The sequence below is a fragment of the Scomber japonicus genome, chromosome 22, assembly GCF_027409825.1.
Source record: "Scomber japonicus isolate fScoJap1 chromosome 22, fScoJap1.pri, whole genome shotgun sequence".
NCBI classification, from domain to species: domain Eukaryota; kingdom Metazoa; phylum Chordata; class Actinopteri; order Scombriformes; family Scombridae; genus Scomber; species Scomber japonicus.
In genome coordinates, this window is record NC_070599.1 from 8,568,851 (window position 1) to 8,582,451 (window position 13,601).

Here is a 13,601-nt window from a genome sequence, read left to right on the forward strand (position 1 = left end):
GATGCGTTTCGATCCGACTTCGCTCAGAATCAGCACTGACCTGGCACCCACGCCGAGGTCCCACCTCCCTCTCCAGCATCCCAGGGACCCTGCTTTCCCCCGGCACGCCGCTTTACCCTCAATCTCACCTTCACTCAACGCTCCCTTTCTTGATCAAGCCTCCAGAAAAGCTCCTTTTTGTCTTTTAGAGGCTGCTTGCTTTTGTTGTGTTAATCCCTCTCTTCTACTTTACCTTCTAAATTGTTGGTCACGAGCCACGTTCCCTCTTAAGAAGACAGAGCTACATCCGATTGTCTTGCTTTTTTATTTCACTGGACCCAAAACAGACTAAGAGCCAGGTGGCTGAACAGTATGAAACCAGTCATGTACCCCCTTCCACTTGCTTCGTGTAAACAAAGTCGACGGGGTCCGTGGACCAGGACGAGCCCCCATAATCTCATGACAGACTGGTGCCTGATGGGGGCACTGGGCCTTGCCCTTCTCTTCAGCCTGGTCTCGAGCCAGAAGATGGACCCTTCCAAACACCCCATAGTCACCACCAACTACGGCAAACTCAGAGGCATCAAGAAGGACTTAAACAACGAGATCCTTGGCCCGGTGGAGCAGTACCTCGGCGTTCCCTACGCCACCGCGCCAATCGGGGACCGCCGCTTCCAACCGCCAGAAGCTCCGGGATCCTGGCAGGAGATTCGCAACGCCACCCAGTTTGCCCCCGTGTGCCCCCAGAATGTCCACGGTGTGCTGCCGGAGATTATGCTGCCCGTGTGGTTCACAGACAATCTGGACGTGGCAGCAGGTTACATCCAGAACCAGAGCGAGGACTGCCTCTACCTCAACGTCTACGTGCCCACTGAGGATGGTGAGTGGACAGTCTTACTAGAAGGGGTTTGTTGAGGGAATAGATTAATGACTGTTTGCTAAGCTCCACCCCCCTCAGTTACTGTTGCTGCATCTGTCAAGCAACAGTTTATCAGAAGAAATGATTAGTTATTTTAAATAAATAACATCAGATAGAAGTAGACAAAATAATGTTTTAATGCAGGACACATGGGGAAATGATACTTAATGGATGTACTGGTCATGAAGGGTTTCTTTTTTTTTTAACCTAACCCCACAGAATAATCGATCAATACAGTGTTTAAGAGATTCATCACTTTTTTGGCCTTGTATTTTTTGGTTTTAGAGAGGGCAAAAAAGAAAAGCTCAATGGACCTGCCATACCCTTCACAATTGCAAAGCTACGATTGGACATTTGCTGTTGAGGGGAGGGGTTTAGCAAATGGTTGCATAGGACCTCTCATAAGGGAGGGAAGCCTATGTTGGGAAGTCCAGTGATTCTTTTTTTTTTCTTTTTCTGGTTTCCTGGTAAACACCATAAATATTAACTTATGTGTTTTATACATGGTGATTTAAAGAGTTTTAAAGATGAGACATTATCGGAATATCTCATGAAGGGTCAAAGAATTTTTTTCAATTACCCCTCTCTGGTTTTACACTACATCCCATTCATGGTGTTATAAAGCAAGAGAAAAAAGGCCACAACTTGAAGCAGCTTCCAGGTGTTTCATGAGAAAAGGATTAGCTGACATTTGACTTTTCTTCCCTTTTTTTTAACCATCAAGAACCCTCTTCTCTCAACTTAGATCTTACCACGGACGTTTTTGTCCGCCTGGGCAGTATTAGCTGTGTGAGGAATAAAAGAGAAAGACTTCCATTTTGTCAGGAGGTGTGATATGAGGAGTAAAGACTTTCATCACCCCTCTCTCTTTCTCTCTCTCTCTCTCTCTCTCTCTCTCTATTTCTCTCTCCTTGACTATGCTATTATAACAAGTTTTTCACATTTGTCTTTTCATTTTTATATCTCTAATATAAGCTGCACAAAGCCGGCGCTTTTCATAGAGAGGAGACGGTAAGAATCATGTTGGCGGGCAGAAGCAGTTTTTCAACATTCATTTGCTTTAGATGACTCTCACTAACACAATCTATCTCTTATAGAATTTTTTTTGACAAACCTGCGAATAAGAAATGCGAGTGTAATAATTCAACCAGAAAGGAAAAACCACACGATATCAGTATCAGCTCTTGAATACCTAATATGTTTGTATTCATCCATGTTTTTCTTAATGTCTAAATGTGCACATTTGTATGCATGTCAGCTCTGTGGTACAGTGATGAGGTACTGATTTCCACTCTAACACATCGCAGTCTCACTTTCAGCACTTGACCGGACTTCTTTCTTTTTTTTTTCTCCTTTTTTTCCTTTTTTTTTTTATTAGCCTCTCACAGCTCAGCTCAACACCCTTCCCTTCCCTTCCACTTCTCCCGTCCAACACTGCTTCAGCCCCTCAGCACCCTGTCATTGCTTCTTATAGCTCCTCGGGTACATATAGAAAACTATACATCAGGTTATGAGTCATTTCACACTGTCACACTCTGAGGTTTTTTTTCTTCCTGTTTCCTCAGATATATGACTTTGTGGAAATGCGTGTGCCATAAGAGAGATATACACACACACACACATCCAGTGCACAGTGTGTGGAAAATGTCACACAGGTGTGAAATATTTTCTGTTTGCGAGTGTGCCGAGCTGACGTGAGTGTCTATAGGGCCGTTAGACTTTGACCTCCATTCATCAACATGAAACATTAGCAGTCCAGTCTACATCTTCACTGGAACACACAATCACAGTGCTGGTGAGGTATGTGCATTATACCAATACCCTAATTAGTCAAGGGTGTAAGTTCGATTTGAACTGTGGCACACGCACACACACACACAAACACACACACACACAAAAGCGTGATTCTGTTAAATCTTAACTGAACATGCACTTGCTGACTTGACCGAAACCAGACTTGTATCACGATTTTTTTCTCTCTGATTCTTACATTTTATTTTATTGATAGACTACTTAACTATAGATCTGAGGCAAAAATTAATATTTAAAAATAACAAATCACATTCAACTCCTGAACTCACTCGCTAGATCTTTCATTGTGACATCAGAGCTCTACCGCAGAGGCCGCAGCTCACCTGCTCGCGTGTCTCGGCGGCGCTCGGCAGCATTTTCATCAAATCAATCCTCCAGCAGTCACAAACAAATCAAGCTGCGGCTAATTTAGCTCATAAATAATGCTCACGTCTTAATGACACATACGCAATAATAACTCTGCTCTGGATCCACTCGTGAAAAGAGAGAGGGGTGGTATTGAATAGTAATACTTCCCCTCTCTCTAATTTCAAAGAGCAGATGTCTGAATTTTCTTTTGAGAGGGATTTCATCATAATGTTGTGTAATTAAACAGAGTGTCTGAGCAACAATCACAGATTAGGGAACAACACCTAACGCCTGAAATTAAACATCAGATCAACAGATGTTAGGTTTGTCCAGTGAAGTCGGTTTCAATACTGTGACTCCCGGGGGGTTTCAACTTTAAATACAAACCTGCTTAAGATTCTTCACTTCACCGACTCCACTGCTGCTGCTGCTGCTGTCAGGTTGCTTCTAGTCAACAATGCATACAGCTTGATGTTAAGGGTTGCAATATAATCAGGTTGTCATGCTTTATCACAATGGCACACTTTTTTTTGTGTAGAAAACACACAAACCTGGCAAACAATATTTTGCAGCAGCACCTTGATATTGGTACAGTCTATATCCTAATATACACTCATATAATTAGTGTATGGGTCAATGATGTTTTTTTGTGTCCTTGTGGTTTACTCAATTTTAAAAGGGTTACAATTAGAAAATAAACCTATGCATACCTTGCACAGATTCTTTTTTGGTGGACCCAGCATTACATTTCTGCTTTTAATCCATTTTAAGAGAATATATTAGCGATTATGGCAAAAATGTCTAAGTGGTGTAACCTTAAAAACTTTGTAGCAAATAATTCAACTTGCTTAAAAACACTAAATTCTCAATAAAACACAGTAATGGAATACAATTGTTCTAAATATTACATTTAATCTGGGGAATCATGTTTTTAAATGAAGTTTTTTGTGGTTACACCATTTGACATTTTCAGGAGCATTCAGTCTTTTGGTAAAACAATGGTTCAAATGTCATTTCAAATGCCATAAAAGCAACAAAAATACAAAATATACATTTTAACAAACCTAATTCTGCTTTTAAAACTATTTTAAAGATATTTTTGAATTGATCATCTTGCCAACCCTTACTTGGCACTGACCCCCTATACAGTATGTCTTTCTTATTGTTAAAAAGAAGCTGTGGTAAAGCGTGAACATGTTTCATCACTCATCATCAATTCTGCTATATTTATGGTGGTCAAGTCAGGCATCACATTGCTAGCCTCAGCACTCTCTCACAGCCACAGGGTTGCCTTTTTTTTTCTTTCCTCTGCCTCTCCTTCATTGATTTTAAGTCATTTTCTACTTGTGCAGCTGGAGAGGAGATGAGAGGAGAGAGAGGAAACTAGGAGAGGATAGAAGAAGAGGGGAAATCAGGGAGAGGAGATGAAACAAGAAGGAGAGAGGAGACATTTGGGCAGGAGATCAAAAATCAGTCCATGGGAACTATCGGCTCAGCTCATTGTCACACACACGCACACACACACTCTCTCTCTCTCTCTCTCTTACGTCTTCTCTTGTGGTACCGTTGAGTCCACTCCTATTCTTTTTCCTTTTTAAAACATGGATCCCTCCATATCTCTTTTTTAGGGCACCCTTAAAACAGAATTCTTAAAAGCCTTCCCCTAATTTTAAGTGGATTAATCCGGCAGATTTACTTCTTAATGCTGTGATCAGTGCAAATGGAAGAAAGTGGGACACGGACATGAATTTGTGGTGTTTGTTCATAGATAAACAAACATGCTAACATTTGGTGGTTACTTATGGCTCCTTAATCAATATTACCCTACTTAGTCTAGCCATGTGTTGTCACTTTTACATTAATTCCGCTGCACCCGTGAATAAATATGATTCATTTGTAATATTTTAGGAAGAAACCAAGAAATGAAACAACAAAATCATCTTGGAGTAATAACAGAAAATTACACTTGTTACTGATTAACAGCAGTTTAATATTATATGCAAATGAGGACTTTAGTGCTTCCACTGCGTCAATATTTCAGATCCTGGGATGATATTTCTTTGTTTCTTTCTAATTTTAAACACTGTTCTAAACACACTAACAGGTGTCAGATGCTGTCAGACAATCCAGTAAGCTTCATTTAAACTATACTGAGGCTGTGTGTCCTTCTAGATGTGATGTTCTCTACAAACCCAACTTGTGTCATTGTCCCTGTGGTAGTATAGAACACCAGGCTCTAGGACCCAGGGGAACTGGTTATGCCCTCGGGCAGGCTGCTCCTTCACAGAATATAGTGAGGGAGGGGCTCCACCGGTTCCCCTGTAGATGACATCCCATAAATCATAGCGAGAGGTTTTCATCTGGCTCCTGCAGAGTCACGGCGGATCGATGGACGAGGGGAAGGGAGGGAAGGACCGGCCGCCGCCGCTGCTGCTGCTGCTGCTGCTGCTGCTGCTGCTGCTGCTGCTGCTGCTGCCTCAGGCCCACAGATAAACCGCATGCTTCTCTCAGCAGTCAGCAGCCATTAACACAGAGCAAGACGTCACGGTGAATAAGTCGGAGTAGCTGCACTCAGCAGCGGCTAAATGGGAACTCACTGTAAATGTTAACCAACGCACAAGACCTCATATAGCTGTGCTTTGTACAGTTAGGCAGAGTGCATCTAAGTGACAGAGAAAGCATTGCTTTGATGTTAGCAGAAACAGATTTTCTCACAACACCTGCTGAAGCCTGAATAGACAGTCTGAATCAACCGGAGCTGAATGGCTCAGACAATTCCTACACTTCATGATTTAATGTTACCCTCAGCTCTTTACATTCATAACTCTGATTTTCCCCCCTTTCACATGTGATTTATTATAAAACTCCTCAACCAGGCATTTTCCACACAAAATGTCATGATCGTGATCATCCCAGAAAATGTTTTGCATATTTCCCGTTGTCAAAGGCAGAAAACTGGAGATGTATCCTGGAGGAAAGCATTTTGTATTATTCTGTAAAACCACTCTCTACCAATCCCTGTGACCATTTCTCATTGGCTGAGGGGCCTCTGCCTGTGTATTGTTAGATACAATTTTAGAATAAGTAACAGAAAAACTGAGTAAAACTCCACCAGTCTTATAAGAACTTTTGTGGTAGTGGAGCTGGGTTTTAACCCCCATAAGATGTTAAAAAGTGCCTTTTAAGCTGCTAGTTCTACTCAATTAATCCTGTTCGAGGAGGGTGTACATCGGTTTTGCCAGATAATCCTCTGAGATTTGAACCGCTAACCTCAGCGTTATCAGCTCTGTGCTTCTCAGGTTGAGCTGTGGGGTGCAAGCTGGGGGCCTGATAAATTATTCCATCAGATACTTCATCTATCTCCATGCATCAAACTCAAACTCCCACATCTCCCCTTTCTGCAATATTTCAATTTCTTTTTAGGAGATTCATCAAGAAGGGTTCGATACTAACACAATAACGCACACGGAGAGCTGAGAGCTGTGCTGCAACATCAGCATCGTGAAAAAAAGGGGCTAGAGATAAAAAAATAAATAGAAGAGGTAAAAAACAAACAGATAGATAATATAGAAAGAGAGAGAGGGCCAGCATGCAGGAGTGGAAGTATGATATATATTTTTTCTGATTTGAGAAAAACCTTGATTATTCTGCTCCATCTCTTTCTTTATGTCACTCCTTTGTGTCGGCAGCCCCAGTCGACACCCTCTAAAGAACAAAAATGGGTAAAAAAAAAAAAAGGAAACAGATCAAAATCTTTCTGCAGGCAGAATATACTTCCCCTAGAATGAACAATTGCTGTTACATACAGTGTAGGTGCCTGTAGCTCACAGGGGAACTCATGAAATATCCACTGCCGTTTCCTCACCCACGCACATACTCCAATTCACACGCCAGAAAGTTTTCTTTTGATGTTAGCGGACTAACCGAAGCTGACGGAGACAAAACCGAGCTTTTAATAAAAAGACACGGCCGCAGCGGAGAGCAGCGAGTCAGATTTAATGTGTGTAATCTCTATGTGTGGTTGTCATTTTAAGGAAGACGGAGGTCAGAACAGAACAGAAGGGGCCTGTGGTCTAACCCTTACAAACCCAATCTGACAGAGTCCATCTTTTCTTTTTGCGCCTGCTCTCATTTTTCACCTCCTCCCTCTCCATCTCTCCATCTCTTCGTCTCTCCGTCTCCTCTGCTCAGCTGGTTCCTCTCTGCTATGCTCTCTATCCCGAGGCACACTGGAGCAGACAGCAAGTGGCCCGCTCGGTCAAAGGCTTTGTCTTACTCCGGGAGGTGGTATGGTTGAAGGAAGAATCAAATCAGCCAGGGTCGGTCACTGGCTTTGAACTTTTCCATTCATCCATATAGGATATTCTTCTACAGTAGATACCTAGAAAGGCCACCAACAGCCTGAGCACACAGGGTGTCTGCTGGTCCCTGAAAAGTTTGACAAGGACTCAAAAAGAAAGTTTCAGACTTTAAAGGATTATTTGTACTTTTTTTTTTTTACTTTTTTCATTTTACCAAATGTGTGAGCATCAGTGCATATGTAGGTTTTCCCTTTCATAACAGAAATACAGTATAGAGTACAGTTTAAAAATTGGGATAAAAGGCACTTAAAGAATAATTTTGGAAAATGAGTTAATTCACTTTTTCCCAGCGGCTAAATGAGAAGAGCAATGCCTCTCTTTATATACATGGTTAATAGTCCAGTAATTTCATGGTTGGGTGCTGTAACTTCCCAAAGTCGAATCGCTGGTTTCCTGGCAACCGCAATGTAGTCAGTAAAACAACAACGTGTCGTTTTTTTACACTTTGGTTTTAGTAGGGATTAAACAAAAAGACATAAAGTGTTAATTAGTGCGCTTTATAGGTTCTGCTGGCATTACTTTGCTGCCTTCAGTTAGAGCCAGGCTAGCTTTTTTTTTCTTTTCTTTTACTGCCAGTCTTTATGCTAAGGTAAGGTAAGGCTTGCTGACTGAAGCTTCATATTCATCGGTGTTAATCTTCTCCGCTTACTAAAGGTCATCCAGAGAACGAATCCAAACACAGGAAGCATTAAAAAGTCTTACATAGCATTACATTCAGCTTCCAGAAAGGTGTAGATTGCTCATTATGGAGCCACAGAGTACAGTATGGATTTATTGTGTGTATTGTTTCGGATGCGGTCTCCATGACGATGTAAATGTATGGTTCTATATGTGAAGGACAGACAGGTATAGTGATATGTTTAGAGCATTAAATCATGTTTGCTTCTAGCCTCTAATGAGAAATCATGTCAATAAATGAGGAAATTGCATATTTGTAATGGAATGAGTGAGTTAGATTAGAGAAGGGAAGCTTTTTCAGTGGGTTAAACAGTATGTGTAAGTGTATGACATACATCTGACTTGATGTTAAACCAGAATAATCAGATTATATACTCCCTCTAGGAACTGATGAAGCAACTTGAACGAGTAGCAAAACATCTTTAAGACTAAAACAGTAAATCCACTTTCTACTGATGTACCTCTAGGTTTGTTTGACTTCTGAGAGGCACCCAAAGCAAAGCGATTGTTGGCTTGTTCTTTAAAAAACGGACATTTACATGACAGAAAGCATTCAAACATGTCAGCCAGGGCGAGGTTCCCCAGGGAGAACAAAAGCTTCTCTGTTTGATACGTGCCAGAATTTGGACAGTGACATCCCTCTTTTTATATCACCGAGCTACGATATCCAACCATGAGATGTGAGTTGAGAGGAAGAAGAGGGGGCGTAAGAGGGGGGGGGGGAGAGCAGGGGAGGAGGTGCAGATTCCTTTTTAAAATGTTGACTGCTGAGGTGGTGTAGACTGTGGGGGTTTGATGGACTGTTGAAATCTAGGAAAGGTTGTTAGAAATGTGTCCAGAAGTAGTGACGCTAATACATCTTACAAGACAAGCTGCACAGACAAAGAGAGGAGTTGGAAAACATTAGAACAGGTGTCTGTGAGTGTGAAAGAAGTAGTTGTTGTGCGTGATGTAGAATTATATTCAAATCTTATAGGATCTGTTAGGATTTGATTATCAGTGGAATATGTCTCGATATGTAGAATACAGTCCATTTTTTACTTGGTTATGGTTTTAAAGGCTCTGAAATCTGAGTCTAGACTAACTTAGTAGAAGTATTGAAGTGTATTTCTTCTATCATTATTTTAACCAATCAAACCCAGTAAGTAACATATCATTCAGGACCTGCAGCAGCATATTTTTCAAGTGTGACTTGATATCAGACTCCTGATAGACTCCATTGTGAGATAATTCTACAAAGGTAGGACGTTGTATGAAATCAGACAGTCTCACATGGTTTCCTAACCCTATACATTTAACTACAGTGAACTGACCTGAGCTATTCTTGAGGGAACAATTCTCAAATATCAGATTCAAGCTCAGTGCTGGAAGAGATGGAAGAGAGATGTTTTATAAGGGTTCTTGGTGCTTCAGTCCCTCAAACACCAAGAGCATCTAAAGTGTAACCATCTTTGCACATATCGATAACAATTGGAGAAATCATTTGCATATTTCACTCAGTATCTTTACTCATTCTAGATGCAGCTGTCTCGTGATGTGATAACGCGACTGAGACCGAGCACGCTGGCAGATTATGATATCGATCACGTTCCGAGAGGCGTTGGGTTATCCTTGCGAAGGAGGCCGAGAAGCAACAGAGTAGTTAGCTAGAGAGAGAGAGACGGCGAGATGAAGAGAAGATGAGAAGTGGCAAAGACGGGAGGTTCAAGGAGTGCAGAATTTAGATCGAAGACACAAGAAAGAGGGAAGTGGGGCGGAGGGGTTGTCTTGGCAACCGTACACCGCTTCCTGTATCTTCCTGTCAGGGCGCGCATCAAAGGCCGCATGCATTTTGCCTTTCCACTAGACTCTGAATGAAGGAATTAGCAAGGGCTCAGTTCCAGCTATTTATAGCCTGTAAGCCCGATAGATGGAGAGAGAGAGAGAAACAGAGAGAGGGTATGTGAGGAGGGAGTATGTGTGATGCATGCGTGGGTGGGTTTTAGGATTCGGTGGGTGTGTGTGTGTACGTATGTGCATGAACGTCACATGATCCTAATAATCTCAGCGGTGTGTTTTTAACGCATCCTGTCTCATACATGTAGGTCATCCGTTTGATCGACTCTCCTCTCCTCACCCCATCTCTTTCTCTTTTTCACTCATTCAGCTCATATTATCTTTTCTCTTTCATGCATCGCCACCGTTTTCATCCATCCTCTCTTCCCTTTACATTCCCCACCATTTTGCCTCTCTCTCCAATCCCTCCCTCCCTGCTTCCTTTTCTCTTTAAGCGCAACCCCCCCCCCCTTCCCTCCTCCCCATCTCCCGCCTGAAATTCTCACAGCTTTCCAGTCATCACCATATGCTTTGGATGAGCAATGAAGGCAGAAATAGGATTTAGCTGTAGACAGTCCATTTAAATGATCTTTTTAGCCTCAGGAGAGTGAATTGACTTTACAACAGTACTTAAATAATAAGCTCTCAGGGTTTTGACTATCCATGTTCTTTTGGCTTGGCTTCTGGTGAACGCTCCAGCACAATCTGGCAAATCGTCTGAATTCACAGGGGGATTGATGAAGTACATCTAATGGGACTTGATGAAATCTGAGGCACCCTCTCCTATCAATTAAACACGCCATTAAAGAATAAGCACCGGACCACAGGTGGGGCAGAGGTTCAAAGTCAGGCTGATAAACATAGGCGCCAATCCAAACTACTGCAAATCCAAGCTGAAATTATCATCAAAATTTTAAATGAAGGCTGCTCTCAGTGGGGCGGCTGTGGCTCAGGAGGTAGAGCGGCCATCCTCCAATTGGAAGATTGGCGGTTCGATTCCCGGCTCCTCCAGTCCACATGTCGATGTGTCCTTGGGCAAGACACTTAACGCCAAATTGCCCCCCTTGCTGCGCCAACGGTGTATGAATGTGAATGAATGGTTAAATTCCTCTGCGTGCGGCACCCTGCGTGGTAGCTCCTGCCATCAGTGTGTGAATGACGTGATGTAAAGCAGTTTGAGTGGTCGCAAAGACTAGAAAGGTGCTATATAAGTACAGTCCATTTACCAATGTTTTTAATAAGATGAAATGACTGCACACAACTTTGGTCCAGCATGATTTCCTGCAGCAGTAGGCAGTTCCTCCTCAAAACCCTTATTCTGTTACCTTCCCAGCACCAAACAGTAAGGGTTGGGGTTGTAATTGGTTTTCCAGTGCACAACTTCACTGTTTTGGTCCAGCATGATTTCCAGCAGCAGTGGTGAGTTGTTTTCAGCACAAAACACCTCCAAAAGACCCATGATATGTTAACTTCCCAGCACCAAACAGCTAGGGTTAAGGGTTAGGATTGGTTTTCCACCACACGACTTCACTGTTTTGGTCCAGCATGATTTCCAGAAGCAATAGTGAGTTGTTTTCATCAAAAAACCTCCAAAAAGACCCACCATATGTTACCTTCCCAGCACCAAACAGTTAGGGTTAGGGTTAGGGTTAGTGTTACGGTTGGTTTTCTGGCGTGAAACTTCACTGTTTTGGTCCAGCATGATTTCTAGCAGCAGTAGTGAGCTGTTTTCATCAAAAAAACCTCTAAAAGACCCACCATATGTTACCTTCCCAGCATCAAATGGCAGGCAGACAAACTTATCCACTTGCTGGTAGACATAATGGAGCTTTGAGTTTTTCATTTTATACGATAAAGCTATGAGCTGAAGCTATTTCTACAAAAGTGACTTTAGATGCTCTGTAATCTTTGTTACACACAGAAAGCAATGCAATATGGCTTTTAAATTGCTATAATAGTTGCTTCATGACATAATTGTATTGTCTCCTTTTTTATAGCTGGATGTTTAACTGCAGATTGGTTGGATAGTGGGATGGTTTGTTGGGATAACATCATTTCTAATGCAACCCCACATATCTTATCAGTTTTAAATAGTATTTTTGTTATGTAGTAAAGATTGTCCAGCAAATCCTCAAGCAGCTGTAACACCTTCTCGCACTCTGACACATAACAGACAGGATTCAGGCCTATCATATAATGCATTGCAGCAGCGGATAGTCATAAATTTTCCCGCAGCTCTCGGTGTGGTCACCTTTTAATTAATCCTCCGGTTTATTGATACAGTTCACATTCTCAGCTGCTGAGTCAGCCGTTTGGAGCCGGCGAGGTCAGCTATCCTGTTACCGTGTTGTTGATGGGAGCGGCAGCATTTGAAAATGACCTAGCAATGCTGTGAATGAGAGATAAGCCTAAGAGTATAGAAATAGGGTTGTGCAGTGTAGGATTTTTATTTTTTTTATTGTTGATATAGGGGCGAATTGTACTGTTCAATTAAGGGAAATAGTTTTTGCTTTATTTTGAAATAGGCCTGATATCATCTCCATTACAGGACTTTCCACCAAAAAACATGCAACTGCTTGTTTTTGATGGCTTACAGCACAGCCTCTGTTCCCTCTGTCCATGGAAATTGGAAACAGATCGTGTTCTCAGACTGCAAGTGTTATTAAAGTGATATTAAAGTAACCTTGAGAAAAGAAGATATAGGAAGATCAAAGAGCCCACAACCTGTAAGGCGCACAGCAAAAAAAAAAAGTGGAATTCAGCTGTCTGGAGATTAATAACGGCTCTGGTTTGCCTCAAGGATAAATTACTGAAGATGTGCTTGTATGCAAACACACACACACACACACACACAAACTTGTTGGTACATATACACACACAAAAACCCACACATACACACTTGTTGGTACAGGGACACAAGCACATACACATTCACTGCGTTATAAGGTATGAGGCTTTTCTCACTTTGTACGTACCTCCCACCTGCCTCTCTTTTTCGGCCACACACACACACACCCACGCTCTCACACATATACACACACATAGACACACACATATGCACACACACACTCCATCTCTTTCAATGCAGCTCAAAGAGCCATCTCTTCAGGGCTTCTGAAGCTGAGGTGGCCAGTGGCAGTGAATGCAAATTAGCCCCCCCCCCCCCCCCCTTCTGGACACACACACACACACACACCCACACAGCTCCCTTTGCCAGATCTGGCTGCTCACAGTGCCTCCCACAACACTGAATTGTAAGGGCAGGGAGAACGAGGGGGTGTGTGGGGGGTGAGGGGGGGAGATTAAAAGAAAGGAGGGATGGAGGAATAGATAGAAAGAGCAGGAGGTTATCCAGAGGTAAAGCCCCCTCCTCTGGTGGAACAAGTCAGCTGATACATTCATGCAGGAGAAAGTCAATGCGTCAGTGCAAATGCAATTCATCACTAGTAGGCAAGAGTAGCTGCTAGGTTAAAGCTTAGTACTAATGAATGCAAGTTCAGTTTAATCCATAGAGTTGTGATTTCATCATTTGTGCAGCTCCATCACCTGGGCCACTGACACACTCACACACACTCAATTTAGCACACACTTGCAGATATGCTGATATATACACTTCACATGCGTGTGTGTGTGTGTGTGTGTGTAGGTGGAATCAATCCTTCACTATAAGGACCATACAGTAACAGTCA

General features: G+C 42.3%; 1 protein-coding gene across 5 annotated transcripts in view; it reads left to right on the top strand.

Moving 5' to 3' along the window:
* Nucleotides 1-336: 336 nt before the first annotated feature.
* Nucleotides 337-13,601, top strand: part of nlgn2a (neuroligin 2a) — a 110,453-nt gene continuing 97,188 nt past the window's right edge. For 2 of the 5 annotated variants that reach the window (XM_053342934.1, XM_053342935.1), the window contains exon 1: nucleotides 352-859. In XM_053342934.1, the coding sequence (XP_053198909.1) occupies nucleotides 352-859 (508 nt within the window). Of the gene's footprint in view, nucleotides 864-5,796; nucleotides 5,821-9,945; nucleotides 9,969-12,643; nucleotides 12,701-13,601 lie in introns of all 5 variants that reach the window. The other 3 variants (XM_053342938.1, XM_053342936.1, XM_053342937.1) reach the window with 3 other exon arrangements.